The following is a 27217-nucleotide window of genomic DNA, read 5'->3' as shown; positions in this document are numbered from 1 at the left end:
TGTTGACATCATTTCCGGCCTCTCCCTCTGTGTCCAGCCTGTTGCAGTGGAGGAAGGATGTCCTGGCCCTCTGTGCAGTTATCTTCATCTTCAGACCCTCGTAGACCCCCCTCCTACCCCAGACCCCAAGTCTGTACCTGCCCCACCCGAAGCCGTAGGAGGAGGAGAGAGCCTGGAAATGTCTTCACTGGTTTCTGCTCAGGTAGGAGATTGTCAGCACCTTGTGCTGTGTTTGGAGATATGGACTGAATGATCCTGAAAGAACTCTCTGCCAGGAGCCGGGCTCTTCTATCCGGGGACCTCTGGGGGGCTTTCTGTCCGGCCCTGGGGGTGTTTGTGGTCATCATTTGTTTTAAAGAGAGGATCTGTGCACTGCATCTCAATGCACTGTGAGAAATATGTGCACACTGCACTGCATTTCCCTGCACTATGAGAAATCTGTGCATGCTGCACTGCATCTTACTGCACTGTGAGGAATCTGTGCACTGCATCTTGCTGCACTAAGAGGAATCTGTGCACGCTGCACTGCATCTTAATGCACTGTGACAGATCTGTGCACATTGCACTTTAATGCACTAGGAGGAATTTGTGCCACTGCACTGCATCTTACTGCACTGTGAAAAATCTGTTCACATTGCACTGCATCTCAGATCTCTATGAGAAATCTGTGCACACTCTTTGCTCGGCTCTCGCTATCAGTTTGTTGACTTGCCCAACTGTACCCCTGTGCCAGAAGCTTGTCCCCCAGGTAGCTGAACGTTAAGGTTTCTGTGCTGCCCCATGCCCCTTTGCCCCTGTTTTCATATCTCAATCTAGGTAAAACCTCAGTCATTGCAATAGGTTCCAGCGGCATAAGTTGGCTAACAGCATTATCTGCTGCAGAGGTTATGTGTCTGCTGCAGGAAATGTGTGTGTGCGCGCACTGACCTTGGGTCTGCCAGGTCGGAGACCTTTCAAGCAGTGGAACATACATGTCTGTGTTTTTGATGAACATCTGCAGGTTGGATGTGTGTGCATTTGAACAGGGTCGAGTTGTCTTTGCAGGCTGTGTGTGTGTGTCTATGAGGTGCGTCTACAGTGAGTCTTTTTGCAGGACGTCTGTCTTAGCAGATGTTGGCAGGACTGTCAGTCACTCTTCTTGGCCTCTCCTCTCTGTACAGGAATCTTTAGGATCACTTGCTGTAAGAGGGTCTGCTCTGTGCAGAATAGTCAGGTGCTACTCGGCACACAGCAGATGTCTGAGCAAAGTCACATGTGAAGTTCTAGTTCTTCCCCATAGTTTGGAAGAATTAGGCAGCTTTGAGTGAGACTTCAGCACGACTTCCAAATATGTGAGAGCCCACAAGCATCCAGGGCTACTTGTATGTCAATGCTACAAGGGGTTGCTGCGCTCTCTCATCAACGGTGTGTTGATGAGGATTGTGCTATGACATGAAGCCTACATGAAGGATTCCAAGAGACTCTTGAAGTCATTCTGCTCTAGTTGTCTCTTCAGTAGGAAGGGGAGAACAAGATGAGCGAGCAGAAAAAGCAAGAAGAGGCCAGAGAAGAGAAATAAGAGGGATACAGAGAGAAAATACACGATGGGTGGAGTAAAGTAATTAATAGATATCGGACAAAATATGAAAGAAAGAAAATTGTATGGGAGGGAATGAGATTTCTAAAAGATGGCCAGGAAAAGAAATGTAATGAACATTATTTGTAGATTGCCAAAAGTTGAATTATATTTTAGGAGCTATAAATTTGATTTAAGTTTGACGTGAATGAGTCTTCAAGTGTTATAGGTGTAATGTGCTGTTTAGTGGTACCAATACTTGAACCAACTTTATAGCTTTGGATCTAGGATTTAATCCTAATCCTAATCCTAATCCAAAGTATTCTGCTGACCTTTTTTTGCATACTTGGTGTAGAAGCGTGGTGCCTTTGCTGATGCGATGGGGATGCAGTGCAGATCTTCTCCGGGTATGACCAATGCTGGCATGTAGACGGTGACCAGTGAGCAGACCCTCTCCAGTCTGGGCCCAGCTGGGTGTAGGCGTGGTCACTGCATTACCATTAGGTGCCCCACTGCATATCATTATTATCGGTTATACTCTAGCATTTTGCTCTTTCACCCCGACAGGTATTGCCCCCTTCCCCTAAAACACAAGGAATACACTGGTAGCTTCCTGACTATACTGGGTTTCCTCTTACCTTCTATCCATGTGTAACTCCTGCCTCTGATTTCCACGAGTCTTGGCATGAGGTCAGGAAAGTGTCATTCAACCTGACTCCACAGTGCCTGTTGTCACTTTTGTTCCCCAAATTGATGGCTCTGCAGGTGAAGTGAACATTGGGGTTCCACATGTAGTTCATAAATACTGCTCCAGTTACACTAAGGGCTAGCCTTGGTCCACAGGCTGGTACTTATGCAGATCTGTTATTGCGCCGGGCTGAGGGCTTGTGAACTCCAAGAAACCCTGGGTTTAGGCCCTCTGTTCTAAGACCATGTCTGCCCCTTTTTCTTGAGTTTGTCTACATTGGATTGGATCTCATCCTGCTGTGTCAGGATGTAAAGGAGTTCAGGTTTGATATCGTACTTGGCTAGGTTCACTGTGACTTCCTGTGGTGCTATAGTGTTGGGCTGGAGTTTGGCTTTTATTCAGCATGAGGCTGTGTTGGGCGGTACCTCCTGGGACAGGTGTAGTCTGAACCTACTGCATGGGGTGTGAATGAGCAAACATAGCAGGAGTTGGGGAGATGCTTTGCTTCCCACTGAGATCATGTGTTGATACCAGGTGTGTTGTAGTAGTGCGCTATGTAATCGTTGTATGTGGTGAAGTTCTATATTAAACAGTTTAGATCCCGGGACACACGTCTTATCACTTTACCTGGTTTCCTTTGCTGAAACTTGTCCTGTTCCTGTACTGTGACTCATAGCTGAAGAAACATAAAAGCACATAGGGCAAAAAACAATACCCAAGTGAATGTGAGAAGTTGGCCTGGCATATGCTGTCCACTATTCGAGTGGGCACCTTTCACCAGTCCAAACGACCCTTATTGATGGTAGGTTTAAAACAACCTTTATAGAAAGCTATCCTAGTGGTAGCTGTGGAGAGCAACCTTCGGGCTAAGTCTTGAAGGAATGTAAAGCAGCTTGTTTTACCAGTCTATAATCTTGTGAATGACCAAATGAAAGGAGAACCACACTATGTATATATATAAAATATATGTAATTATTCTAAACACATCCCTCTAGTCTCTTTATGAGGCTAGAGGCAAAAGTACATTCAGTAAACTTAATTAGTACACAGTAAATTACCATAATATATGTTGTGCCCTACGGGCATACCAAACCATATATTAAGAAAGTGGTATAAGAACCACGACTGACATGGAGACCAGGCCTAGAGCCTGTAGAACTCCTGGGGCCAACAGGAACCACCCAAGGTAGTGACACAGGGGACCCACGGGTGACGTGTGCAGTGTCTGAACACAGCAGCAAATCACCATTAACTTCTATGGGAAAGTCGCTGTTGGAATTTTAGAGATAATGGACACTTAGAAGAGGACTTAGAGCAAACCCCTTAGAACTAAGAGGTTCTAGAGTCAACACCCACAGGAGCACCGGAGTACTCGAGTTAGCTCACCCCGGGAAGCCGGATGCTTGGGTGTCTTTTCGTGTTGGGTTTCGCCGTCGATTTCAATGGCGATCTGCTGCAAAGTGCTGCTGGCGTCCAAGTGGAAAGTATCCAGGTGACTCCAAGGCTGGATCAGAGATGTGAAGAACTTGAAAGCAGAGGGGACAGAGTCTGGGTCACTTGCCAGTGACCAGGAAGGCGATGAGCGTACGCCCACCGATGTCGGGTACTTGGAAGTGAAGAAGGTAAAGCTGCGTCTTCAGCCCACTTGGACTAGGAGGCATCAACAACAACCAGGTACTGGATTCGAGCTTTCCCACGGAGAATGTCGAGTGCTGCGGTGTCGGTTTCCGGATAGGACCCAACAAGCCTTGGCAACAACAACCCATGCTAAAAGCAGAGATTGGCTTTGGTGCAGACCAGCATGGTCTGAGGGAGTCACCACTTGGTGGGGAGTCAGGGCATTTCTGGAGCAACCTGGGAAGCCCAAAGGAAAGTAGAGTTACCTTCATGGGGACCCACCAGTCAACGGACCAGGGATCGCGCATCGGCCTCGAGCAGAAATGCTAGAACTGGGCTCACGGAACACTTGTGGAGTGTAGGCCCACAATCTTCGATGCAGATGGTACTCTGGGCTAGGACTACAGGTAGCCCAATGCACAACTTCAGGAAAGCTCGGGAAGTCGATGTACTAGCAAATGTGCACAGTGTCTAGGAGTTCCGGTCCCACGTCACTTGTGAGGGCTGAAGGTCTCAGCTTTACTGGGATCTCGTGTCGGCCTCAGAGAAGTCTGGAAGTCTATGTCCTGAGTCGCAAATACTTCGAATTCCGGCAGGAGCTTCGAAAATGCAGACTGGCAAGATGCTTCTTTGGTGCCTGTTTGAACAGGGGAGTCACTCCTTGACCCCAAGGGAGATTCTTCCGTCTTCTAGTCGTGTAGAATGTCGAAATTCCAGGATATATGTATCAGAGTTTCATCCAGGTGTAATCTAAAGTCCTGTTGCCAGGGGTCCCTTACTTATACTAAAGAAAGGGGTTGGACATACTCTGGGGACCCACCTATGGGAGGGTCTAGGAAAAGGGGTAGTTACACCCCTTTCCCTTTGTCCAGTTTCGCACCAGAGCAGGGGCTGAGTGCCCCTGCAACTGGTTTGAACAGGGGTGTGCACATGGACACCAAGTGTGCCCCCAGCACTGTCTGAAAAGCATTCTCTGAATGCACCCACCCAACCCCAATACACTACAGCCTGCCTGGGAAGTGGTTATACCTTCCTGTGACAGAAAACATTAGAAGTGCATTTAATCCAATGACAATTGTAGTAAGATGGACTGGGATATCTGTCACATTTGTGATGCAATAACCAGGCTGCTAAAATTCAAATCAATCTTCAAGTCTGCAACCAATTTTGTAGCAGAGAGAACCAGTGTTGGACTTGGCCTTTTTTGCAGGGTCATACCTGAACTTTTTGCCTTCCTCCTGTATTTTGTCTGACCTGTTTTTGTTGGTCATATATGACTCTGGGCACTTTACCACCGCTGATCAGTGCTAAAGTGCATATGCTCTGCCTATTATAAATTAATGTATGGATTAGTTATTCCATGATTGGCCTACTTGGTTTACTTGCCAAACCCTAGTACAGTGCACTGTGTGTGCCCAGGGCTGCTGGTGGGCTTGCAGCAATGGTTGTGCCACCAACAGAAGCAGCCTGTAAAGTGTGTCTTGGGCCTGCCATTGCAGAATTTGTGTGCAGTCTGGTACTGCCATGTTGACTGGCAAGTGCACCCACTTGCCAGCCCCTAAACCTTTTCTTTTCTGCATATTAGTCACCCTTTTGGTAGGCCTTAGGGCAGGGTCGATTGTAGGTAAAAGGTAGGCCATTCCCTGATGTGTGTGGCATGTCCTAATAGTGAATTACAGCCGTTTTCGTATTTCACTATTGCAAGGCTACCTGTTCCCCATAGGCCAGAATGAGCAGTTTGATTATAACATTTTGTAATCCTACCTGACTCAGGGAACTAGGTAGAAATTCGAGTTTCGTATTACTGAACTCAGAATGATAAAATACATCTTTTAGTGAAGTTGGTTTTAATATTCTGTGTTTGAAAATATCTCTTTTAGAAAGTAGGTATTTTCTTGCCTAACTATCCAAGCCTGCCTCTGCTAGGTTGTGTATTCCTTGTCTGGAGTTTGAGTGACAGGGACTGGAGGATTCCAGGAGATAGGGTGAGTCAGCACAGGGCTGAATAGACCCATCTGCATGTAGAGTGAGAAATGGGGATGACCTTGAGACCTGAATAGGGCTGTGCCTGCCTTCCACAATGCTGGCTCCACCTCCTGTGGTGCGTCTGATGTCCCTGGCCCACACTGTCAACAAAGTGCTTCAGGACTGACCAGAACTGGTTTGGACTAGGTACAGACACTCTCTGCCTTCAGAGAACAAAGAAAATAGGTGTATAAAAGAGGGGACTCAGAGCCCAGAAATGTAGATCACTTTTGGGAAACAGGAAGAACCTTTGCTGAGGAGAGGAACCAGAGAGAAACTGAAGGAGGAGACTATCCCTAAGCTGAGTGCTGTTTGGGGGATTGGTATGCAGTGGTTGCCTGACTACCAAATAAAGTAGAAAGGAACTTTGTGTTACTTTCTTCAACTTGTAAAGGATCTCCAAGGGCTTGTAAATTTAGCTTTTCTCCTCCTGAAGTCCCTGGGAAAACAGACTTCACGAACCAGCTCCCCTGAGTTCCCTTGCTGGGAATTTGAAGTGCCTGCTGTTGTGCTGGGCCTTCGGAGAGACTACGTGTCGCTGGGAGCTGGAAGCACGACTCGTGGAGAAGAAGCATGATGCCGCCACAGCCGCTGTCTTCGCATCACTGAAGAAGGGTGCCGCCACTGTCGCATCGCCGAAGCGCCTCGCATCACCAGAGAAGGGTGTCGCCGTTACAGCATACGCCGTCACATCACGGGAGAAGCGTTTTGCCGCTGCTGTTGTCGCATCACTGAAGAAGGGTGCCGTGGCTGCCGCTGTCTCATTGCATCACCGAAGTGCCTCGCATCAACGGAGAAGAGTGTCGCCGTTGCAACAGATTCCGTCGCATCACCAGAGAAGCATGTCACAGGCCCTGTCGCGGCTCAGAAGATTCACTGAGTTGCCGCACGGCCGTCAGGCGTGCACGCATCGCCTCATGGATGTTGCATCAAGAAGAAGACGCATTTTGTTTCATTGCATCGGATCCTCATCGCATCACGGCATTGCGGGTCGCATCGCCACAGAAGCGCAGTAAGAAACCGACGCATCACCTCTACACGCAGATAAGAACCAACGCATCACCGTCCCCTACGCAGCAGTAGGGAACTGACGCATCACTGTTCTTGCGTGTAAGGAACAGACGCATCACCTTCCCTGCAACTCTTTTGTTGTATAGCATTACGCATCCAAAGGTACATTGAAGGTAACGTAAAGTGTTGCATTTACCATCTAAAGAGAACTAAGCTATTTCTACCATTCTAAAGTACAGTATTGTGGATTTTTGTCGTTTTTGGTCTTGTGTTAAGTCTATATAAAGATACTTATTTTTTAAATACAACCTGTATGCTGTCCATCTGTAGTGTTGTCACTGTACTACTGTATGTGTTTACAAATGCTTTACACACTGCCGATGAGATAAGCCTGCCTGCTCGTGCCATTCTACAAAGGAGGTGAGCAGGGGTTATTTTGGGAGTGTAGCCCCTTACCCTGACTAGACGCAAGGGTCCCTATTTGATCAAAGGTACCTACCTCTGCCAACTAGACACCCCCAAATCTAACAACCAGCATTAAAATGGGGGGCTAGAAGCAGCTGCAGTCCCAGAGGCACTGGAAAGGAATCTGAGTTTGAGAGAGTGAACCTTGGATCTGTTGTGGTTACGCCCTTAGGATTCAAAGTACGAGAGCATAAATCCTATGATGCTGCAGTATGAATGCAATACATGAGAGCTATTAAATGCTACTAGAAACTGATTGAAAGAGCACATGTCGAATTATTTGCAGATAAATCAAAAACAACTGTAAGCCTTCTAAGGAAATCTTCTCTATTGTGAACAACCTGATTAAACCCACCTCCAGGCCTGGATTAGCGGAAGCTTCTAATAACCATTGCAATACGCTTGGTCAATGATCTTTATCTTTACTTTAACAGGGGTGGGAAAACAGTCAAACCTGTCTCTCTTGAGACAGGGACCTACCACTCTCAAAGGGCTACCTTGGAGCAATTGGCTCTACTTGACACAGATTCTATTTACACCTTAATGCGTCAAGTGAAATCTGGATCTCCGGATAACCCATTTAAACCTGATTATATTTTTCAATTTCAGTAGAGCGTCACACCCATATTTCTAGAATTAGCCACTGAAGAAGTATCAATATCATGGAAACATGTCAAGGTTATCCCTTTTCTAAAAAACATCTTCGCTAGATGCCACTCAGCCAGAAAACTATCGACCCATTTCTGTTCTGTTGTTTCTGTCCAAGGTTGTGGAGAAACATGTAAACAATCTCTTAACCAACATTTTTTAACATAATGAAATATTAGATTGTTCGCAAAATGGATTTAGATCATACAGCTCCGAAATTGCTCTTTTCACAGTTATTGAATCCCTTTGCTGTACAGCAGATGCTGGAAAATCCCAGGCTCTGTACCTTCTGGATTTAAGTGCGGCCTTCGACACTGTCTCACATGCAATAATATTAACTTCTCTCACTGACCTGGGGGTACAGGGCAAAGGTCTGGCCTGGTTTACCTCCTTTTTAAAGGAGCGGTCCTTTCAATTTATGCCCCACACCCCTCCCTTTGCCTCATCCCAAAGAGGACTGGCTCCTGGCATCCCTCTGGGTTCGGACTTCAGTCCTGCCCTTTTTAATATTTCTGTCAGACCTCTAGCGGAGGTAGTGAAATCTTTTGGAATATCTCACGAGTGTTGTATGCTAATTATTTCCCTGTCCAGGACACATCATTTATAATCATACTATCGTAATGGTGCCCCAGGGGTGGGAAGGGTGAGAGGGAAAGTGATGTGAGAAAAGAAATGTGCAGAATTGGTCAATTGTGCAAAATAAACAATTAATGCCATGCCGGCAGCACATATATTAATATATTCAATGCTGGGAGCGCAAGCTGGTTGAAGGTGGTATCCGTCGACGTTTCGACCCCCAATTAGAAGGTTAGGTACACATGAGACCTTAAAACGGGGTCTTCATCAGGACGCAGGGAGTGAAGTGGGGCAAGTGATTCTATAAAAGAGGAAATTGAATCAATAGATAATATATTACAAAAGTTAAAAAGCGCACTATAAGGCGCTAAACTCAGCAATATTAATTAATAAATTGCCATGGGCGTAGGAGAATGAAAGGTGAGATTTAAGGATAACCACACCCACCCGACTGATACAGTGAATTATCAGTGGTTCAGTATGTGAAGAAACATCACTCACTTCACACGGAGCTAAATGCATTCTCCCAAGTGTAGATATGGCTAAGGATCGATTAGTGTAAGTATTGTGTAATTATTTCCCTGTCAGCAGTCGACTGGCTTTTGTGCCAAATCTAAAAACTTTGTGTTAGAAATGGGATTTCTGGCTAGCTCTGACTTGCTCCAAAGCGAGGCAGAAACTACCACTCTAGTCAGGATAAGGGAGTTACACTTCTAAAATAACCCCTGCTCACCCCCTTGGTAGCTTGGCACGAGCAGTGATGCTTATCTTAGTGTCAGTGTGTAAAGCATTTGCACATAGCCAACAGTAAAACAGTGTACCCACTACAGAAGGACACCACACACAGTTTAGAGAAATATCCAATTTTTATATACTTAAGACTAGACCAAATACGATAAAAATCCACATTACTATACTTCAAAATTGTCACTTATCCAAATCTTCCTTAAAAAAAGTTCCTTGGTGTCGATAGCTCCATCCGGGCCTATCAGGATGTCGTGAACAACAAATCCAAAAACAATTCTGGCTGACAGTGGGGTCGCAGGCCAACTACGGGGTCGGTAAGACCCGCAAACAGTACCTTTCAGAGATGCAGGGTGATGGGGTCCTTGAAGTCACTCGTGTTGCAGGTCGAACTCCTTTCTGGAGCCAACAGGCGTCAGGTGCTGCGGTGTGAAGCGCAGCGGTATGGCGTGCGGTGTCCCCAGGTCTCGGTGCACACAGCGGCACGGTGGCGGCATCAGATGGTATTGTCGGTGAGACCACGTTTGCGGTGCGGGATGGAGGTGGTGCTCGTCACTGTGCTAGTAGGTCACGGTGCAAGCAGCGGCGTTGTCGTTGCTGAAGTGCTGTCGTCGGCTGATGAACTGGAGTCAAGGGCGCCGACGTCGGTAGGCCAAGGCTGTGATGTGGGATGAGGGCGGTGCGTTGTGTAACTAACGAGCAGTGCCCCCGAACCGTGGTGCAGGCAGTGGCATCAGTTTTGGCGGGAAGTGGCGACATCAGGAAGGCCATGGCGTTGTCGTGTAGTGAGGTGGTGCAGAGTGCGGGCCCACAGGTCGCGGTGCGAGCAGCAGCTCGGTGATGGCATCAGCAGGTGTCGTCGGTGAGACCAGGGGCGTGGTGGCAGTGCCCTCTGAGGTGCCAAAGCTTCGCATGAAGCAAGGCAGTGCAGAGTGCGGTGCCCACAGGTCACAGTGCGAGCAGCGGTTCGGTGATGGCGTCATCAGGCCTTGTCAGTGAGACCAGGGTCGCGGTGCGCCATTGTAGCGGTGCCCTCTGCGGTGCCTTCAGGACACGGGTTCGGCAGCATCATCGTAGACGTCATCTAGTGGCGTTCTTCGGGTGGCAGCATAAAACACACAGTCCCCAGTGCTGCGGGTCGAAGAACCTGAAGTCTTTACTGTTCCTGAGACTTCGTGAACAGGGGGTCAAGCTCTACGTCAAGCCCTTGGAGAGTCTCACCAATTGGGTTGCAGAAAGTCCAGTCCAGGCCTTTCACTGCCCAAGACAGAAGCAGCCACTTCAGGTCAGCCCAGCAAAGCCCGCAGCAAAGTGGTCGGTCCTTTCAGCAGTTTCTCTGGCTCTCCTTCTGTGCAGGCTTCTTGATCTGGTTGAGTTCTAAAGTTCAGGGGTCTCGGACCCAGCATTTGTAGTCAAAAATCCTTTGATCTTCCAGGCAGAGGGTCTTTGTGTCCGGCCAGAACCAGTTGGGCCTTCTCTGGCGTGAATTCCTGGCAGGAGATGGAGACGGCTTTGTCAGAGGCAGACGAAGGCCTTTGAGGTGCAAGGAAATCTCCTCCCTCTTCCCCTATCGCAGCCCAGGTCTATTTAGCCCTTTCCTGACCTACCGAGACTATCAGGAGACATTGTGCTCCCTAGCAATCTGTCGTCCAAAAACCAGGCAGGCAATCCACATTCCAGCATAGGCAAGCCGGATGACCGAGCAAAATAATACCCACTTTCTAAAAGTGGCCTTGATGAACTCAGAATGAAAAGGGCACCCTCGCTAAAGGCTGCGTCTTTAGACGCTGAGTTCAGGCATACCAAACTTCCTTCACCTATACCGTTCTCAGGCTATGTAAGTGGGTGGCACAATCCGTGCTGCAGGCCCACGAGTAGCGGTGGACTCACAAGCCCCAGTACACGCTGTGCTCGTTACTGGGGACTGACAAGCAAGTCACACATCCAATCATAACACAATTTACCACAGGAGCACCAGCACTTTCCCACGGATCAGCAGTGCGAAAAGCGTGCAGAAACGTTATACCAGCAAAAACGGAGTCAAAACCGGGAGGGCAGAAAGCAAAACCTCGGGGGAACACGCCAAAAGTTGCCAAGTCTAACACACGTCCCCTCCAGCTGAATGTAGGGGGAACTACCCACACTCCTGGGAGTTTTCCTCACTAAGGCAGAAAAACCGAGACAGGCCATCTGCGTTGGCGTATTCTGTCTCAGGACGGTGTTCCACAGTGAAGTTCATTCCCTGTAGGGAGATGGACCACCTCAGCAGTTTTGGAATCTCCCACTCATCTGCATTAACCATCTGAGGGGCTGTGGTCGGTCTGAACTTGGAAGTGAGTACCAAACAGGTAGGGCCTCAGCTTCTTCCGTGCCTAGACCACTGTGAAAGCTTCCCTTTCTATGGCACTCCACCTTTGCTCCCTGGGGAGTAGTCTTCTGCTAAGGAAGACTTCTGGCTGGTCTAGGCCCTCTTCGTTCAGTTGTGAGAGCACTGCTCCCACTCCATTCTCTGATGCGTCGGTCTGCACAACAATTTCTTTGGAGAAGTTGGGGGCCTTGAGCATGGGGGCTGTGCACATGGCGGCCTTCAGGGTATCAAACGCCTTCTGACAGGACTCAGTCCAGATCACCTTTTTCGGCTGCTTCTTGGAAGTCAGCTCAGTTATATCCTTATGCCATATCCGTAAACAATACTCGGGTAGTATCCGGTGAGTACTAAGAAGGCCCTCACCTCGGTCTGGGTCTTGGGGGGCTCCCATGCCAGAATGGTGTTGATCTTGGGCTGTAGGGGTGCCACCTGGCCGCTCCCTACCTGGTGTCCGAAGTACACAACTGGCCCCTGACCGATTTGGCCCTTACTGGCCTTAATCGTGAGGCCTGCCGTCTGCAGTGCCCTCAACACTTCCCCGAGGTGTTGCAGGTGTTCGTCTCAACTGGAACTAGACACCGCAATGTCGTCCAGGTATGTGGCGCTGAATTCCTCCAACCCGGCCAACACCTGGATGACCAACCTCTGAAACGTGGCAGGGGTATTCTTCAAGCCGAAAGGCATCACGTGGAACTGGTAATGCCTGTGTGAGGTTGAGAATGCAAATCTTTCTTTGGCCCCCTCGGTTAGGACGTACTCCGGAATCTGGCCGTCCCCAACCGGTCGATGAGCTCATCGGCTCGGGGGATGGGGTGTACGTCAGTCCGCGTGACGACATTGAGCCCCGATAGTCCGGCATTCACTGCAGTTCCGGGGCGGCGCCGGGTGCCGTGGCCTTCGGGACCAAGACCATGGGGCTGGCCCAGGGGCTGCTGGATGGCTCAAGCACCCCTAATGCCAACATCTTCCAGACCTCCTCTTTGATGCTAGCCTTGACCTGGTCAGCCAACCGGTAAATCTTATGTTCCACCGGGGGGCTGTCACCGGTATCCATGTCGTGGGTACACCAGTGAGTAACCGCGGGGGTCAAGGAAAACAGGGAGACAAACTGCTCCAACAACTGGTGACACTCGCTCTGTTGCTCCGCGGTCAGGGCCAGGGAGAGGGTCACACCATCCACCGAACCATCCCCCTCTTTGGCAGACAGGAGGTCTGGAAGAGGCTCACTCTCTCTCTCTCTGTTACCAAGAGTATGCTCACTTCGGACATCTTAAAGTGGGCCTTGAGGTGGTTCACGTGGAGGACCTGCAACGGGTTCCAAGGAGTCTGCAAATCCACCAGGTAGGTGACCTCACTGTTGTGCTCCACCACCTCAAAGGGCCCCGAGGCACAAGGTTCCACAGAGGCCATAACCCACACTTTCTGTCCAGATTGAACCTCTACCAGAGTGGCATTCTGGTCATACCACTGCCTCATTTCTTCCTGGCTGGCCTCGAGTTTCGCCTGAGCGTGTTTCCTGAAGCAGGCCGTTTGGTTGCGGAAGGCCTGCACGTAGCTGAACACATCCTGGGTTGTCTTCTTGGGAGCGGCCTTGAGGACGTCCCACTTACGCCTCATGGGTTCAGTAAGACCCTTGATCATGCTATTTAAGGTCCTGTTTAACCTTTCCACCAGACTGTTACTTTGGGAGTGGTACTGGGTGGTGAACTTGTACTAAAAACCACACTCCTTCCACACAGATGTCATATACTTTGATATGAAATTGGTCCCCCTCTCGGAAACTACCTCTCTGGGAAACCGCACGTGGGAAAAGATCCATATTAGCGCTCTGCTCACCACTGGCGCCATCGTTGTCCTGAGAGGGATTGCCTCCGGGTACTGGTGGCATGGTCCACCAAGACAAGGATGTACCTTCTGCCCATGGCTGTCTTGAGATCCAGTGGCCCCAGGATTTCCATCCCCACCCTTTCAAAGGGTGTCCCCGCCACAGGGAACTGTTGGAGAGGCGCTTTGACCTTCCTCCTACTCTTACCACTCGCCTGGCAAGTTTGGCAAGACCGACAATGCACATCCGACTGCCTTCGTATTTGAGTTAAGAAAAAGTGGGTGACAAACCGGTCAACGGTCTTGTCCTGCCAAAGGCACGTCGTGAGCCAGACCCAGTAGAAAGGTCCGGTAGCGCTGGGGTACCACCAGCACACGGGCTGATCCAGGTTCCACGACCTTAGGCTCGCTGTACAGGAGATCATTCTCTCAATAGATCCAATGTGATCCGGACTGATCACCAGTCGCCTGAGCTGCGGCCTGCCGCCGCAGGCCCTCCAGAGAAGGGCACTCTTTCTGCTCCCAGCAGAACTCCTCCCTGGTGGACCCCCCTTCTTGCTGCCAATGGGTCAGCTCAGAGATGTCCCCAAGACGGCTACCTGCTCCCCTGTAGGCACCTGGGCGTCCCCCTCGAGGTCCGCCTCCTCCCGGGCCATGAGAACCTCAGGGGGGCCATTTTCCTGTGCCCCTTGCCCCTTCTCTTGGTAGGGACCTGGGCCACTGTCTCAGGCTCCGGGTCCCTCTGATCACCCTCTCAGGCCACCATCGACACGCATGTCCACTTTGGCAACCCCAACATCTCCAAGTGGGACCTGAGCTCAATATCCTTCCATAAGGACTGCTCCAGGTCGTTACTGTAAACAAGAACAATTCCCAACAGGTATCATACGAAGGCAATTTTAACAATGTATGCAATTCGCATTACAAAAATAAGCAACAAGGAGTCACTAGGGTTTTTTTGAAAAAAGGCGGTATTATTCACCAATTGAAACAAGAGGGGGTCTTTCACATGGCAATACAGTTAAACAGTACTGTACAGAACAAATCATGTGACAACCCAGTGGCACTTGGTGAGTAGTGATATATACAGTTGGTGACTGTGAAGGTGCAAGTGCTAAGGTGAACAGCGTGATCGGCGCATAAAGGCAAATTATAAATCAATAATGGCTCCAAAAGATCAAGTTGTAGTCACTTAGAACATGATTGCATACATTTTAACAGGAGCACAAAACGTAATATGCGTCATATAGTTATGCTGTAAAGTCGACGGCGTTTCGATCCCCGTAGGTTGGGATCATCATCAGGACAGGGTTGTCGATGAAGACAGCGAGAGTCACCCAATTAATGCTGGAGCTACGTAGCTCCAGCATTAATTGCGAGCACCACTTGATCTTAAGAGCCCTAATCGCCCTCCGCCGCCCTGACTCATACAGGCGCCGCCCGCCCCCCTCGCTGACCAGATTCAACTAACGATCAGCTATCGACTCCTGAGCGACCGCTTGGACCCCAGCCACCCACGCGCCTTCGCTTGGGTGACTCTCACTGTCTTCATCGACAACCCTGTCCTGATGACGATCCCAACCTACGGGGATCGTAGGTGCTCCCATGCAATCAAATTATAGACCCTCTGATAATCTGTCACATTACTGCCTTTTACCCAGCCATCCAACGATCGGCAAAACACATCCACACACTCCAACCATGTGTTGGCATCGGACTTCTTACTGGACCTAAACTGGTCCCTGTTCTTTTCAGGATTAAGACCATATTTAGTGAGGAACGCGTCCTTCATGTCTGGATAGGTGAGGTGATACCCCTTACCCAAAGATATTAAAGTGCCCCTCGCTTCTTCAGGGAAGAGAGGCCACAATCCTGCTCCCCAATTCTCCTCAGGGACTCCATTCATGTGGATTGCTGGCTCGTACCCCTGAAACTACCTTTGTATGTCATCCCCTTACTTGAATTACTTGCCCACATTCTTAGGGATGTGCATGATTCTGTCTCCTTGTCTTCACGAGTTGCCGCCACCATCTGAGCCGGGTCTACTCCTTAATTCCAGCGCCATAAGACCTCGCTCATGGTCTAATATTATTTTCTCTTCTTCCATGGCTAGTATTTTGTTTTCCCTCTCACTTTCCATCCTGAGTTTTTCCAACTCAAACTTCCTTGCTTCCCACCTGTCCTCCAGATCCTCTGGGGACAGGCCACTGCTGCCTGGCCGGAAGGGTTCCCCCCTCCCAAAATCTCATCCCACCTAGAACCAGACTCCCCCACCTCTCCACTAAGGTCACCAGATTGCCCACTTGCATCTCTGGCTGCTACCCAGTGTGAGAAGTTGGCCCGATATGCAGTGTTTACTATTCTAGCGACCACTATGCATCGGTCCAAACGACCCTTATGGTGATTGGTTGTAAGTCAACCTTAGACCAGCTATCCTAGTAGCGTGAATACGAGCAGTCTTCGGGCTAAACTCTAGAGGGCGTGTTAAGCCAGCTGTTATACCATCACATACCCCTTGAACACCAAGTGAAAGGACACCACACAAGTGTTATGAAAATAAACAGTGTATTTATTAGAATCACAACAGCCCTGTACTCTTTATGAGGACAGGGTACTAAGCACACAACGAAACTCTTAAGAAAATACTTCAAGTGCACAATCAATACAAGTGCCCGAGGGCACGGAAAGTTTAGTGGTCTCGGGCGGACCCGATAAGGCAAGTCGGAAGCGAGGGACTCGGGACCCTTAAGTAAGGAGGCTATGCGGGCACCGAAATGCCGAAGTTACCTAGCCACAAGGGCTGCGGCTGCACAAGTCTTACAGGCGTCGGGGGTCTTCGCTGACGAGCCAGGAGCCGGAAGGAAGGAGTTGCTGGCCGGCGACCAGTGGAGATAGTTCGTAGAGATCCAAGCCTGGATCAGAGATAGATGATACCTGAAAGCAGAGGGGACCAAGTTCGTACTACTAGCCAGTAGTCAGAGGGTACCAGGAGGGCACCGGATGATCGTCACCTCGACTAGGTGAGTGGGCGACGCTAGGCTCTGCAGTCTCACGGACCAGGAGGCGTTGTCGGCGACCAGAATGGAGGTGCGAGCTGTCCCACGAAGGTTGATGCTGTCGGCGTCGCTGGGCCCAGGATTGGGGCAACAAGCCTTGGCAGATTTCAGGGCCACGTGGTGGGCCTAAAATGGCGTCTTGAGTGGACCAGGAGGGTCCGGGGTGCTCCTCTCGCAGAAGGGAGCAAAGGCTAGTCTGGAGAATCCAGACCAGCAACGTTGGTTGTCGTTCGTCGTCAAAGAGTCACAAGCCAGCGGCTAGTGATCGGACAACGTGCTGAACAGCAAAGCAGAAGGGCCCCACGCAGATCGTGGAGATGCTGGGAGACTGCACTTCGGTGCTGGAGCTGCGCAGGGTCGGGGTTTCTCGGACCCCAGAGCACTCACCAGAGGATTCCTTCGGTGGTTGTGCTGGTTAAGAAAGCGTGCAGGTTTTGATGATGGCCGGTCCCTCGAGGTCTCGTCGCACCCACAGATCTCAGCTGAGCTGACGATGTGGGTAGAGGTCAGGGGTGCCAGGGAAGCCGGTTCTCGTCGAGCTGGGTCGTCGGATTCCTGAGGAAGGACTTGCAGCAAACCGCAGAGTTCTTAGATGGTGCCTGCGGATGCAGGGTGACTACTCCTTAGCCACAAGGGAGAAATCTTGAGAAGAGTCTTGAATGTCCTTTCGTAGAAAGTAGTTCTTGATTCAAAGATGATCTAATCTGGAAAGGTCCCCGCTCCGGCCTTTATCCTAAAGAAAGGGGCGGGTACATGACTAGGTCCTGCCCTAGGGGTGGGACCAGGAAGGGGGGTAGTTACACCCCTCTCCCCTGCCGGGCTTTCCCCAGGTCAGGGGCTGCGCGCCCCTGGAACTGGTTCTAGCCGGCAGATGCGTAGTGAGCACCGGGGTGCCACTCCGCAGTCACCTTCTTGTAAAGCCCTGCCTACCCAGGATACACAAAACCCTGTCTGGGATGGTGCGAACACCGCCCCGGACAGGAAACCCTTTGACCAAGCTCTCCTCGCTGGAAGGACTCCCAGCAGCAGGAGGTCAGACTCGTGTCTGTGGTGGCAGCGTCCATTTTGTGGAGCTGAGGCTTCAGTTAACTTTAACCGGGGTTCACAGTTACGTACATGTCGTGTCCCTCTAGAAGGGCGGAATGCTAACCTCGTCGCCAGCATTGGTGAGGGGGCAGCATCCCGATTCGTATGACACCTTACTCGACATGTCTTGATAACGCGATACCGAAGTTACCGATATGGTACGCGTTATCATGGAACAGCCATTGGGTCTTGGTTCCGCAAGCTGCAACCGGGCTCGGCTCGTGCCAGAGCCCCATTCACACGGTTCCACGCACTCTGCCTTCAGGATTGTCAAGGCCTGCCATAGGAGTGACTGATAGGAACTCGGGTGTCCATTTTAGGGTTAGATATAGGGATACTATACCTACAGCAACGAGCGAGTACGCCACGTTGCCCCAGCTGTCGCGCAGCCAGTTGTGTCAGATTTAGATGGCCATCCAGGGGTGGCATAATATATGCTTCAGCCCCTGGTAGGCCCTGGGTACACCGATGCCCTGAGTTACAGGGTCTGACAGGGTGGCCCAGTTCCAATTGGGTAATGCACCTAAGGTATACACATCAATTTAGTGAGAGAACAGCTAGGCTGTGGGTCTGATTAGCAGGCCCACAGCCCGAGAAAGTCGTAAACCAGTGAAACAAAAGCAAAAAGTCTGGGTGATCATTGGATTGCAGACCCTACTCTCCTACACCCAGGCCCTCAGCGCCTTTTGTAGCTTGTCCTTCCTAGTGAGACGTCTGACTTGGACTTTGAGGTTTTTGCACAAAGACTTCAATTCTCTCACTGAGTAGAGCTCCAACCTATCCTCCTCGAAGGCAATGTCCATGGATGCAAAGGATGAAGCTATTGATTCCGGTATGATGATGCAGAAAGTTCACCTGGTAAGATAACAAAAATGGGGCAATAAGAAAACAGGTTAGTATGTGGCACGTAATGGTCTGCGATATGGCAGTAGTGCACACCAATCACTGTAAGGCAAGTGCAAATGCAAGTCCGATCCTCACCGCTGACAACTAGTGATAGAAATGGGATTAATGGCTAGATCAGACTTGGGCCAAAGCTAAGCAGAAACCACCAATCTAGTCAGGATAAGGGAGTTACCCTTCTAAAATAACCCCTGCTCACCCCCTTGGTAGCTTGGCACGAGCAGCCAGGCTTATCTTAGAGGCAGTGTGTAAAGCATTTGCACATAACCAACGGTAAAGCAGTGTACGCACTACAGAAGGACACCACACCAGTTTAGAAAAATATTCAATTTTTATATACTTAAGACAAGACCAAATACGATAAAAATCCACAATCCTATACTTCAAAATCGCCACTTATCCAAATATGCTTTAAAAATAGTTCCTTGTTGTCGATAGCTCCATCCGGGGCTATCACGACGTCATGAACAACAAATCCAAAAACAGTTCTGGCTGACCGCTGGGTCGCAGGCCAACTACATGGTCGGGAAGACCCTCAAACAGTGCCTTTCAGAGATGCATGGCGATGGGGCCCTTGAAGTCACTCGCGTTGCAGGTTGAGCTCCTTTCAGATGGGATCTGGAGCGCTGGCGCCAACAGGCTTTGGGTGCTGTGGTGTGAAGCGCAGCTGGGCAGCGTGTGGTGCCCTCAGGTCGCAGAGCGAGCAGCAGGTAGGTGGCTGCCTCAGATGGTGTCGTCTGTGAGACCAGGGTCGCGGTGTAAGATGGAGGCGGAGGAAGAGGTGTGGCGCCGCGGCTAGTGCACTGACTCCGGAATCTGGGGATCATGGTTCGATCCCCTGCACCGGCGACAGATTAGCCTAGCACCATGTGACTCTGGGCAATAGCTTACTTAATCTTCCTGACAGCCCCCAGCGCCTAGAGACCCTAACGGGTGATTGTGCGCTTTACAAATGTGGATTATATATTATATGTGGATTATATAGGCGGTGCTCGTCACGGTGCTAGCAGGTCATGGTGCAAGCAGCGGCATTGTTGTTACTGAAGCACTGTCGTCGGCTGACGAACTGGAGTCGATGGCGCCGGCGTCGGTAGGCCAAGGCTGCGGTGTGGGATGAGGGTGGTGCATCGTGTAACTTACGAGTGGTGCCCCCAAACCACGTTGCAGGCAGTGGCGTTGATTTCGGCTGGAAGTGGCAGCGTCAGGAAGGGCACGATGTCCTCGTGTAGCGAGGTGGTGCAGAGTGCGGGCCCAAAGGTCGAGGTGCGAGCAGCGGTTCGGTGATGGCATCAGCAGGCATCGTCGGTGAGACCAGGTTTGTGGTGCGGCGTGGCGGCAGTGCCCTCTGAGGTGCCAAAGCTTTGGCGTGAAGCAAGGCGGTGCAGAGTGCGGTGCCCAGAGGTCACGGTGCAAGCAGCGGCTCAGTGATGGCGTCAGCAGGCATCATCGGTGAGACCAGGGTCGTGGTGCGGCATTGCAACGGTGCCTTTTGCGGTGCCTTCAGGACACGGGTTCAGTAGGATCTTGGTAGACGTCGTCGGGTGGCGTTCTTTGGGTGGCAGCACAAAACACACAGTCCCCATTGCTGCGGGTCAAAGAACATGAAGTCTTTGCTGTTCCTGGGACTTCGTGAACAGGGGGCAAGCTCTACTCAAGCCCTTGGAGAGTCTCACCAATTTGGTTGCAGAAATCCAGTCCAGGTGTTTCTCTGCCGAAGACAAAAGCAGCCACTGCAGGTCAGCCCAGCAAAGCACGCAGCAAAGCGGTCTGTCCTTTCACAGTTTCTTCGGCTCTCCTTCTGTGCAGTCTTCTTGATCCAAATGAGTTCTAAAGTTCAGGGGTCTGGGACCCCGGATTTGTCCACAAAAATCCTTTGGTGTCCAGCCAGAACCAATTGGGCCTTCTCTTGCGTGAATTCCTGGCAGGAGCGGAGACGGCTTTGTCAGAGGCAGACCAGGCCCTTTGAGGTGTAAGGAAATCTCCTCCCTCTTCCCCCGTCGTAACTCAGGGCTATTTTGCCTTTTCCTGACCTACCTAAACTATCGGGAGACCCAGGCTCCCTAGCCATCTGTCGTCCAAAAACCAGACCGGCAATCCACATTCCAGCAGAGGCACATGGGATGACCGAGCAAAATAATACCCACTTTCTAAAAGTGGCCTTTATGAACTCAGAATGAAAAGGGCACCCTCGCTAAAGACTGTGTCTTTAGAGGCTGAGTTCAGGCCTACCAAACTTCCTTCACTTATACCTTTCTCGGGCTACGTACGCGAGTGGCACAATCCGTGCTGCAGGCCTACGAGTAGCGGTGGGCTCACAAGCCCCGGCACCCGCAGTGCTTGTTACTGGGGACTGACAAGTAAGTCACACATCCAATCATAACACAATTTACCACAGGACCACCTGCGCTTTACCACTGATCAGCAGTGCGAAAAGCGCGCAGAAACGTTATGCCAGCAAAAACAAAGTCAAAACCAAGAGGGCAGAAAGCAAAAACTCGGGGGAAACACACCAAAAGATGCCAAGTCTAACACAGTGCTGCCCAGATGGATGCATGACAACTGTTTAAAACTTAACTCCAAAAAAACTGAGATCCAAGGAGTACCCAGCCTAGCTGCCTAGATGCAATTTTATATGCCCTCCAGAACACTACACTGCGCTTCGCTAATCTAAACCTGGCCCATATCCCTCATCATAGCAGAGCCAGAATGAGAGGTTGCTCCTTTCATGTCTTAGATCTGACCAGATGGAATTCTATGCCCCCTAACCTTAGAAAGATTCAATATCACTTACTGATTCGGAAACAGTGGAAGACCCGTCTCTTCTCCATCTGGGCTGATGATTTCGCCTTTCTGCCGCTGTTTTTCTTAGGATCCTTTTATGTCCCTTGCTGATATTGTCTGACACCTGGACCCTCACCTTCCCCTCAGGTCAGGAGGTCTCCAGGTGTTGTGCATTCTAAGGCTCTGCTCCCCTCTTGTAAAGGGTCAAAGTGGTAACATCAATGCAGTAAGTGCCTTTATCAGGAGCGGAAATAAGAGACAGTGCACACCAATTCCCAGCCCAGTAAAGGCCTGAAACAGACCCAAATAAAGGAGCGTGTACCTACATGTTCGCCTCCTCTGTTTGTACCACATATGCATCTACCTGTGCACCTCCTCCGTTTATATGCCCTGGGATCCTTGTCCTGCCAACCATGGCGTTTGTCTATCAGATCATTGCCTGATGTCTGCTGTGTGCATCGAGTCATTCCCCTGCTTTAGCTGTCAATGAACCCTGCTGAGCGAGTACACAGACATAAGGGAGTATGGAAGATGATGAACAGGGATGAGGTAAAGCTGAATGTAGGAAATGTGCATCGGTGTAAATGCTGCACTCACCCTCAAGCAACGGACATCTTGTCCCACTCTGCCAATGCTCCATCCACCGACAGAGAAGCATGCTGGCACCAAACACAAACCATTGTCAGAAACCATGGTAAGGTACAAAAAGACAAAAAGTAGACACGTATTGGCAGCAGAGATATCGCAGGTATATTACTGGTTGTGATGGAATCTCTATAATAAATGCTGCAATCTTCCAACAAATGCTTGAACCATCCCTAGGAATGTGGCAAAGATAACTTAAACAGAAAAGTAAAGACAGGAGTTGGAACTTAAGCTTCTCCAGTGTAAACTGGAAAGTACTGTCAAGAGGAGTGTGAATGGAGCTACATTTGTTATATACTTCCTGGAGCGTTACCTTTATTATATACTTCCTGAACCGATACCTTTATTATATACTTCATGAAGAGTTTTCTTTGTTATGTAGTCTTGAAAGCGTTACTGCTGTTATACACTTACTGAAACTGAAGTGACAGCAGCACATCCTGAGCCATCTCTTTTTCCACGATCACTTCTTGTTTAAATGAAATCTTAGCCATGTGCGTCTTCGTAAAGCTGTACCTCTAGCAAGAGGGCGCTCCGTGTGTGCTCTTTCTGTACTAAGTTACTCTGAAAATCACCTCCTTTTCTGAATTAGGTAAGAGTGACATGTTCAATGGAAGATTTAGTTAAATATCTGTGTATGGTGAAATATCTCTTGGTAACTTTAAAAAATGGTAAAGAAGAGATGTCTTTTACAACTAGTTAAATATTGTGTATTCACATTCTCTTACATTTCCATTTAGTGATTTTAAATCTCTTTACATCCAATAGGAAACCAGCCTTGAATGCACAAATGATCGTGAATAATGACAGTAATCGTGCAAATCTAAAAAAAAAACGGTTAGAAAAAATGAGCTCCAATATTCAGGAAAAGATCTGCACAGTCAGAGACTGAGAAACCTGAACATAAAATGATAGATCCTGGAAGAAGCAGTCATGAGCAATTCAGTGGATCTAAGAGCCTGAGCTGTGCACCTCCACGCAACAGGACTACGAAATGACCTCTAGAAAATTAAGGCAACAACACTGACAAACTACCTCCTGAATAAACAGGCCTCCACCACCAGCTTTGATCATGTGTTCGGTATGAGGTGGATCCAGCTTTGCTCTGCTTCATGTATTGATGGCAGACCACCATTCAGCGTGCTAGGTGTATTGTAATCTCTTTCTGGCCAAACATAAGGAGCAAGAAAAAAGCACAAGGGAGTGGAGCCAGACAACTGAAGGATAAAGAAAAGAGAGGGTCTCTGGTCTACAACAGACTGTCCCAATTTGCATCGACCTGAAGGAAGACTAATCTTTACCCGTAAACATGCAAACCCATTATGTAATCTAAAAACATTACCACCTACAAAGAAGCTTTACTTGCCACAATTATAATATATGTAGTTGGTGAGTCTTGTATTTTGTTGTGAAATCTGAAATCAAGCATCCAAAATACCACACGCATACAGGGATTGTGAGAATAACACACGTGCTTTATAAACTATGTTAGCTCTTCAGGAAAAGCAATCCAGGGATGCAGACAAATATAAACCCGACCCAGAGTCACTGACCAAGAAAGGAAAATCATACACATGCAGCAAAAGCTTTAGTTTGTCATCACTACTAAAGAGCCATCAGCAAACACACACAGGAAAAGCAACGTGCAATTGCAATGAATGTATGAAGAACTTTAGTCAGTTAGCACTCCTAAAAGATAATCAGCGAACACACACAGAGGAAAAACCATACCATTGCACTGAATGTGTGAAGTGCTTCAGTCGGTTATCACAACTCCAAACACATCAGCGAACACACACAGGGGAAAAACCATACCATTGCACTGAATGTGTGAAGAGCTTCAGTCGTTCATCACAACTCAAAAGACATCAGCGAGCACACACTGGGGAAAAACCATACCATTGCAATGAATGTGGAAGTAGTTTTAGTGATTCCTCAAATCTCAGGATTCATCACCGAACACACACAGGGGAAAAGCCATTCCACTGCAGTGAATGTGTGAAGAGCTTCAGTCGGTTATCACATCTCCAATCACATCACCGAACACACACTGGGGAAAAACCATACCATTGCAATGATTGTGGAAGTAGTTTCAGTGATTCCTCAAATCTCAGGATTCATCACCTAACACACACAGTGGGAAAACCATTCCAGTGCAGTGAATGTGTGAAGAGCTTCAGTCGCTTATTAGACCTACAAAAACATAATCGAACACACACTGCGGAAAAACTATACCATTGCAATGAATGTGTGAAGAAATTCAGTCAGTTATCAACCCTCCGGAGCCACCAGCGTACACACACAGGGGAAAAACCATACCATTGCACTGAATGTGTGAAGAAATTCAGTCATTTATCAACCCTCCGGAGCCACCAGCGAACACACACTGGGGAAAAACCATACAAGTGCAGTGAATGTGGAAGTAGTTTTACTGATTCCTCAAATCTCAGGAGACATCAGCAAACACACACTGGGGAAAAACCATACAAGTGCAGTGAATGTGGAAGTAGTTTTACTGATTCCTCACATCTCAGGAGACATCAGCGAACACACACAGGGGAAAAACCGTTCCAGTGCAGTGAATGTGTGAAGAGCTTCAGTCAGTTATCACATCTCCAAGCACATCAGCGAACACACACTGGGGAAAAGCCATTCAAGTGAGGTGAATGTGCAAAGTGCTTTAGTCGATTATCAATTCTACGAAGACATCAGCAAACACATACAGGGGAGAAACCATACCATTGCAGTGGATTTGGAAGTAGTTGTGGGAAGGATTTTCAACAAACTTCAGGGATTAGTGATAAAACCTATAAACACAACACACTTGAACAAGTTTAACAAGCACAGACTGGAGAATATTTCTAGCTGGTTTTGGTGTTTGGTCCTTTTGTGCAACAACCGGTTCAATGACAGCTGCTAGAGAACAACGTTCAAAGGCAGAAGAAGTAAAAGTAAATTGTGACCTGTAACTGTGAGAGATCATGCTTGCAGTACACAACATTTACTTCCGAAGCCCTGACGTGGGGCAAAAGATGCTAATTTCGATCATCACATGCATCTGTTAATACACCCACCATAGTGGCACTTCCCCAGAGGTGTCCAATATCAAGCTGGAGCCTTGGGAAATTTGCTGGCTCACCACTGACTGTAAATGATTCACGGACAGAATAATTGTATATGAATATATTTTAGACCTTTCTTATTTACCCAACCAACACCTAACTGGTGAAAGGACAAAATCCGTGCATGATGGCAACATTATTGATCAGAGAGAAAGCATTTGAAAAGTTTAGTTCTTAATATGTTTCTGAAAGCTTCACGATTAGGTAAAGATTGAATCTCGAGCAGTAAATAATTCAGCTCTTGGAATCCAGAAATATTGACTCGCTGCTTTACATTTCTTGATCCTTTGCACTGGAAAAGAAATCTGGATTCATAAGTAAAGGAACACAAAAGATACTGAGTTTTGATACAAATGATATTCAGGTTTTCATTTACAAGCTTTAAGCCCAACTCTTTTTAACATCTATATCCAATCTCTGGCAACAGTGGCCAGGAGCAAAGGATTAGCTGTGGTATCTTATGCGGATGACTCACAGCTGGTAGTGGCATTATCTGACGACTCTGGGCAGCTACTGCAGATTGGATAACGGCCAATTGTCTTCAGCTCAAAGGCAACAAATTGGAGCTCTTGGTGGTGGGCAAAGATATCCATCTGTGGAGTGACCTCTGGTAGCCGTCCTCCTTGGGCCCTCCGCCGGCTCTTAAAACGGCAGTAAAAAATCTAAGAGTCTGGATAGACCTTCTTTTCAAACCCAGACTAAGGTAGTAGCCGGAGTTTGTTCCTTTGCTGGGTTTCTTCGACCCTACCATCCATCAGGTAATCATTCAGGCCACAGTACTCTCTAGACTGAACTACGCGATCTCCCTATATATCGGGACCAATAGGGCAGAGATACTGTGTTTACAAAAGGCACAAAATGTAGCAGCCCGGGCCCTCCTTTGTCAGCCGAGAATCTGCTCCATCGCTAATTCCATCCGCAAACTACATTTGCTGCCGGTGGAGAAATGCATCCGAGACTCTCTGTATTGCCCACAGAATCATGATTCTCCAATCTCCTGCTATCTGGCTACCCTCATGGCATCCTATAGACCTACCCGTCAGCTGCGCTCCAAAGACCAGTATCTAGCGGTTGTTCCTCGGTTAAGCTTTGGAACTCCCTCCTTGCACATATTAGAAACATTCAAAAACATTCTCTTTTCCGTAAAACATCAAAACTCACCTCTTCCCTGCATAATTGCCTCCTAGGTTTTCATGGCTTGCTTATGGCAGTGACATTTTAGCGCTGTTATGCCCGTTGTTGGGGCAACTGCGTGCTTTATAAAACCCCTTAACATAACATAACAAGCAAAAAGATACCCTCGTTTTATAAACTGCCAGTGAATGAATGGATATAAAAAGTATGTGCTGCCTCGTGAGCGAACAGTCAAACTTTGTAATGCAGTTGGGACGTCTTCAGACCACAAATAAGATAGATCGTAGCATTCTGAATCATCTGTAAGGTGCTTTTGTGTTGCTGGAGCTGCCAAATACAGTGCTCTGATAGCCCAGCCTTGTGTAGAGGAAGGAGTTCACCGATATAATATGCACATCAGAAGAAAAGATACATCTTCAGTAGCCAAAGATAGTAGAAACGAATGCTTTACACTGAGTTCATTTTAACAAAGTGCTGAGTCCGGGACGTTCTTCCTGCTGCCGACCATCATCATCACCACCACCACCCAGCCATTGAGGAACAGCAACAAGACTGCTCTTCAGCACACCCATCCTATACATAACACGCTACAGGGGTTTGCTCCAGGGTCAAACTCACTTTACTTTCACGTCAACAGCAACAAGTTCTAAACTGAACAATTTATATTCAGGAACAAGGGGTTTGTACGGCCATTAGTGGCATAATACATTTGAAACCCAGTAATTTATAGATCTGATTTACTGATACATAACCAAACATCCAAACACCACCCATGTATGGACATCCAAGAGCCTTTAAAAACCACACTACAGAGGTGTGTAACAGGATTTACTTTAACATTTACATGAACTAAATTATGATACAGCAAGAACAATCATGATGCTATGAAATGTACACAATCATGACTAGATTTTACTTATTACTAAGAAATGTATGTTTTTGATATGTAATAAAACAACACATTTATTT

At 48.5% G+C, this 27217-nt stretch overlaps 1 protein-coding gene across 1 annotated transcript; it reads left to right on the top strand.

The window, feature by feature from the left end:
- Positions 1-27217, top strand: LOC147736818 (uncharacterized). The gene is made up of 2 exons (XM_086953516.1): positions 1-202; positions 22761-27217. The coding sequence occupies exon 2, from the start codon at positions 23478-23480 to the stop codon at positions 24651-24653; it is 1176 nt and encodes a 391-aa protein (XP_086809642.1). The 5' UTR covers positions 1-202; positions 22761-23477; the 3' UTR covers positions 24654-27217.

The sequence above is a fragment of the Lissotriton vulgaris genome, chromosome 1_2 (genome assembly GCF_964263255.1).
Source record: "Lissotriton vulgaris chromosome 1_2, aLisVul1.2, whole genome shotgun sequence".
Classification (NCBI taxonomy): domain Eukaryota; kingdom Metazoa; phylum Chordata; class Amphibia; order Caudata; family Salamandridae; genus Lissotriton; species Lissotriton vulgaris.
Note: the sequence above shows the minus strand (reverse complement) of the source record. Positions and strands in the feature narration are given on the sequence as shown.

Bases quoted from the DNA above. Each gene is read 5' to 3' on its own strand.
- LOC147736818 (XM_086953516.1), top strand. From the start codon at position 23,478: ATGTTAGCTCTTCAGGAAAAGCAATCCAGGGATGCAGACAAATATAAA.